We start from the raw sequence: 5,506 nt of genomic DNA on the forward strand, positions 1-5,506 counted from the left end.
TTGAAAATTTTGAAGAATTTCTTGATGAAATAGAGGAAATAAGAAAATGGAGATGGTTGAATATTTCAGTGATAATAAAGAATAATAAATAGGATTACAAATTGAGGAGTAAAGCTAAACTCAGAGAAAGAGAGCTTCCAATAATACAATAGTAGGAGAATATTCTAATTCTACAATGAGATCATAGCATCTCCTATCTAACCTAAGGATCTGAATCCTACAGTCATAGGGAATTCTTGAGGCTCAACATGTGTGAATTTGTTTCTATCTCAAGATTTTTTTCACGGCATCTTTTATGTCTTTATTCCTCAGACAATAGATGAAGGGGTTCAACATAGGAGTGACCACACTGTACAAAACTGAGGCTCTTGCAGTTGACTGTGAGTTTTCTGTTACAACAGAACTCAGATAAAGACCTATTCCCGTACAGTAAAATAAAGAGACAACAGAGAGATGGGATGCACACGTGGAAAAGGCTTTGTACTTCCCTTGAGCTGATGAGATGGCACCTATGCAGGAAAGAATCTTGTAGTAAGAGCAGAGGATGGCGATGAGGGATCCAGCTGCCAACAGCACAGGTAAAAGATACATGACAAGGACAATAGCAAATTTGTCTGAGCAGGTGAGTTGTAACACCTGATTCAGCTCACAGAAAAAATGATAAATTTTCAATTCTGTGCAGAAGGATAACTGCAGCACCATGAAGCCTTGTGATGAGATATGCAGGGAATTTGCTATCCAGGACACCAGCACCATCAACACACAGAGCCTGGGATTCATGATGACTGTGTAATGCAAGGGGTGACAAATGGCCACATATCGGTCATAAGCCATTATGGTAAGCAGAAAGATGTCCAGTCCCGAAAAGAATATGAAGGAAAGCATTTGGGTGATGCAGTCTCTATACACTATGAACTTACAATGTGACTGGAGGTTCAGTAGCATCTTCGGCACAGTGGTGGAGGTGAAACAGATGTCCACAAATGACAAGTTGGAGAGAAAGAAGTACATGGGTGTGTGCAGGTGAGAATCTGAGATTGTGATCAGGATGATGAGCAGGTTCCCAAGCACTGTGACCAGGTACATGGCCAGGAACAATCCAAATAGGAGAGGCTGCCACCTTGGGTCCTCTGAAATTCCCAGGAGAAGAAATTGTGAAATTTGTGTTTCATTCATTGACCCCATGTGGTTTATGTTACTAGAAATTAAAACCAAAACAAACAAAAAAAACAGAGAAAAATTTAATGAGATTGTGTAACCATATAGAAACACTATTATTCTACAGCCAAGCCCATACTCCTGGATTTTTTACATGAGTTTAATTTTGCATAGTCTCCCTTAGTTTCTGGATCATATAACTTCTTTGGGGAATAAGGCCTGAGAATAGCAGGAACAGCTCTCCTTGTTTGCAAAGCCCTCTAGACCCTAACCCATATGGCAAAGCCTGTGGACCCTTTGCTGTATAATTCTGGGCATGACCCCAGGAGAGTATTGCTACGTTCTTACCTTGCTTCTGTTATAAAAAAAAAAATGTTGCTGGCTACCTTTAGTCTTACTTTCTCAGCATGTATAACACAGCTATTGCAAAAGAAAAATTTCCCCCGATTGCTCTCCTCTGAGTCAGATAGAAGGAATGTTGTTAAAAAATATACATCAGACCTGATTCAGCTTCTAAAGCCTTTGATGTTTCATATGTGACCATGAATTCAGGATTTTTAAAGAACAAGATGCTGACTTTCCAATAAACCCTGTAATTAGTCTCAAAGAGTCAGAGTAGCTCATAAAGTTTAATATTACATATATGTATAATTGTTCTGGGAAGAATATTATTTTAACCACAATAGTATTAGAGAAATGCTAAAAAATAGATGATATCAGGAGTTAATGAATGGAAACAGTTTAGAGACGTGGGATGAAGTAGAATCACAGAAACTCACACTTCTCTCATTTCTAATAACTGTGCTTCTACCATAAGAAGTTATCAGAGATGAACATAAGGACAAGAGATAAACTATTAAGAGTGAATTTCCAGGTTACGTTGCCTATAGGACAAATGGAAAAAGTTGGCATAGTCCCAGAGAAAATGGAATAGTACAGAAAGTATAATGCATCAATCCAGCTTCGACCAGTAAGTTGATTATTGTCACAAGCTCACAAGACTACATAGCAAAAGTACAGCTTTGCTTTCTTCTTTTTCCCAATAAAGAAGCAGATGTGAGAACTCAGATCTTACCAGATGTAAATATTAACGAGTAGAGACAAAACTGTCCCTCATCTTGCATGATGCTGTAACTACAAATACTGCCAACCGGGCACACTGTTCTACCTGTAGGTGTGCCTAGTGAAAAAACTTTCTTTGTGGCTTGCAACATGGCTTATGCTTCTAACATTAGGACTATATATAGATAAATAGGTAATGGTTAACGGTAGGAAAGTTGGGGAGTAGAGGGTAAAAGAAGCAAAGGAACAAACTGGTAACTATTGTAACCATTGTTAGAAACTTAAGAAAACAAATCTGATTGTAAAACTGCTGAAGAAAACCAATGATATTGTATAAATAAAAATTGCCCAGGTTATCCAGGGCCACTTGTTTGAATAACAGAGTGGTCACAGTTTCTTCCTTGTGCCAACTTCACACATCTGTCCCAGGTCATCAAAACCATCTGAAGCAAGGCTCCCAGCATCCTAGCCTTCTCCAATGTGGAAATCTTCACTGCCTCTCAGCCTTACTCAAAAGCTATGCATTAAAACATTTAAACATTAATCCTTGTGATGAATGAGGTTTTTTTCACCTTAACACAAACCTTGACATTTCTGGAAAGAGAGAATCTTCATTTAAAAAATACCTGCTTAAGATTCAACTGTGCAAGCTTGTGGCACATTCTCCTGATTGAGGACTGATTTGAGTGTGCTAAACCAATGGCCAGGAGGTTCTTGGATGAGAAAACAGGCTCTGCCTTAGCAATTGGGGACCAAAAGAGGGAGGCGAATCCAATACTTTTTTCATCTCTCTAACGAACATACCTACCTTAAGGTTTACAGAAGGTCCTTAAACAAAGAAGGAAAGAAGACCAGGACCAAGACAACCAAGATCCAGTGTCCTGTTATTCCACAAGCCCTGCAACACTGTTTGTGTTGTATCTCTCTGAAGAAACAAAACACCAAGAAAAAACAAGGAAGAGACTGCAGATTGTATCAAGCTTTCGGCAAACAAAATGAAGAAGGCAAAAAGCCTGGAGTTGGATGGGTAGAGAGGACGTGAGCATATGGGATGGGAAAAATAGGAACAAAATATATTGTATAAAATTTTTTAAAGAAATTTAAAATTTAGAGTCTTTAGAAGTAACAAATTATCAGAACTTCTGGCAGGGGAAAATGATGAGAAACAAAGTACCTTTGATGCTGCTGAGACATGAAGGTACCAGTAGTGACTCAGATCACTAGTTTCATTTGCATCTTAATGTGGCTGAAAAGGGGTTTTATCAGTTGAAATTACCTTTGTGCTATTTACATGTGACACAATTTTCATGTGTTTTTGCCTCTATAATATGTGTCTATATGTCTCATTTTGGAATATGTTGAACAACCCTTGTCCTATAAAATCTGTTCAGGCCACCACAGCCATATAGACCGCACATGCACACAACACAAACACACACACACACACACACACACACACACACACACACACACAGTTCCTGAAAACAAGTCACAAAACATGGTCTTGTGACCTCATGTAATTCTTGGTCTCTTATTAATATCATGGGCTTCTTGCCCCAGTCACACTATGGACATTTTTTCTGTCTTATTCTAAAACTTTCCATTTTGAAGTCTTTGCAAAATCCAATAAGCATATTACACTTCTGACTTTTGTTTCCTCCAACATGCTAAAACCTTCCAACAACATGTTCTCTGAAATCCTGTACTCACCAGAAAACTTCTTCTTCACACTTAATTTAATTCTTCCTGTAGCTAATCCCTGCTGCCACCACATTAAACACTCCTTACATTCAGATGCAAGATCGATGTAAGCAGACCTCACCTGCTTGGCTCACAGTCTCACTTTCACAGTGGTAGTGAACATATGTGAATACAGAGCAACAAAAGTCAAAAAGAAAACTAAAATTTGTGGTACACAAAGAATTCCAGGGGCAATAGACAAAGTGAAAGGGTTCCAGACAATTGTACTTTAAGGATTTGGATTCATATCAAGAATTAAATAAAAATAAAGTACCAATAACTGAGCGCGCTGTATCCATTGACCTCCCTGCCCACCCATTCACCTCTCCATCCATCCATCCATTCATCTGCACATCCATCCATTCCTTAGCAGTGACCTACTCTAAAACACTCAATGACCAATAATCCTCTAATATTTTGACCCACTGAAGCTGTTTTGTTGTTGGGAGGTTTTCAAATGTTGGAGGGAACAAAAGGTAGAACTAGAATATGTGTATTGGCTTTTCCAAAGATTTTATAAAAGAAAATTTTAGAATAAAACATGAAAAATATTCATACTGTGAGTAGAGCAAGAAGCAACTCCAAAATCAAAAATTCTACTGACATGCTTATTAGTAGGAAATAGTTAAAGGATAGTAATAAGTAACTTAGAGCAGTACTGAAACTCAAAAATAAGTAATGTTCTATCTTCCTCCTCCTATTCATCATATGTAAGGTGGAATTTCTCCTGTCCACCTAATGAACTGCAAGAACTCTTGACCTATGCCCTGCTTGCGTGAAATTCCCTCAGGCCCCTCAATTCCTGTTTTAATTGGCCCCCATTGCTACCACTTCACAGTCAACAATAATCTTAGATTACTGACTTGAAAGTTTACTTCTTTTCCAAGCACGTCATTACATGAACTGATGATTTCCTTGAAGAATCAAGAAAACATCCACAGCCACCACTGAGCCATCCCTCAGATCAGCTTGGCTAGACTGACTCTCAGATGACTGTAAACAAATGCTTTTGTCTTCTGTCCTGCACAATCTTTGCTGTGGTGTCTTTGAGACCCACCTGGATGAGCTGTCTAATCAGAAGCTGTGTAGAAGAACAATTTGTCCCAGTGAAGGCTAGCAAAGGAGACTGAAACTGTGTAATAGAAGGCAAGGAGTCAATCATAAGACTCTGAAATATTGAGGACATTAAAGGAAATAACCATGCCATGTGTAAACCAAAACTGTAAAAAACAAGGGACAGTAGCAGGGGCAGCATTTACAACTATGCATGTCTGTTTATTAAGTACATTTCCCTCTTATTATTTCACCATTCAGCCAATCATTTCCCCATGGGATGTGACTCTTCATGGAAACCAATTTCTTTCCTGCTGATTCCCTTTTCCCTGAGACACCTGGCTGTTGTCAGGAGAATCATTTGTTGATTGTGTTTGTGAGAGAGCTACTGATAAATTCATGCTTTAATATTTAACTTTTCTACTAGACACTAATCTATGATCCCTTGCTATAAAATCATAAAATATATAATACATGACTTCAAACTACATTT

At 38.3% G+C, this 5,506-nt stretch overlaps 1 protein-coding gene across 1 annotated transcript; it reads right to left on the minus strand.

Moving 5' to 3' along the window:
• Positions 1–264: 264 nt before the first annotated feature.
• Positions 265–1,185, minus strand: LOC121446073 (olfactory receptor 7A17-like). Its single transcript, XM_041648444.1, has one exon. The coding sequence runs from the start codon at positions 1,183–1,185 to the stop codon at positions 265–267; it is 921 nt and encodes a 306-aa protein (XP_041504378.1).
• Between the last annotated feature and the right edge of the window lie 4,321 nt (positions 1,186–5,506).

The sequence above is a fragment of the Microtus oregoni genome, unplaced genomic scaffold (genome assembly GCF_018167655.1).
Source record: "Microtus oregoni isolate MIOR12 unplaced genomic scaffold, Mior012 000003F_ref0000135, whole genome shotgun sequence".
NCBI classification, from domain to species: Eukaryota; Metazoa; Chordata; class Mammalia; order Rodentia; family Cricetidae; genus Microtus; species Microtus oregoni.

Bases quoted from the DNA above. Each gene is read 5' to 3' on its own strand.
- LOC121446073 (XM_041648444.1), bottom strand. From the start codon at position 1,185: ATGGGGTCAATGAATGAAACACAAATTTCACAATTTCTTCTCCTGGGA.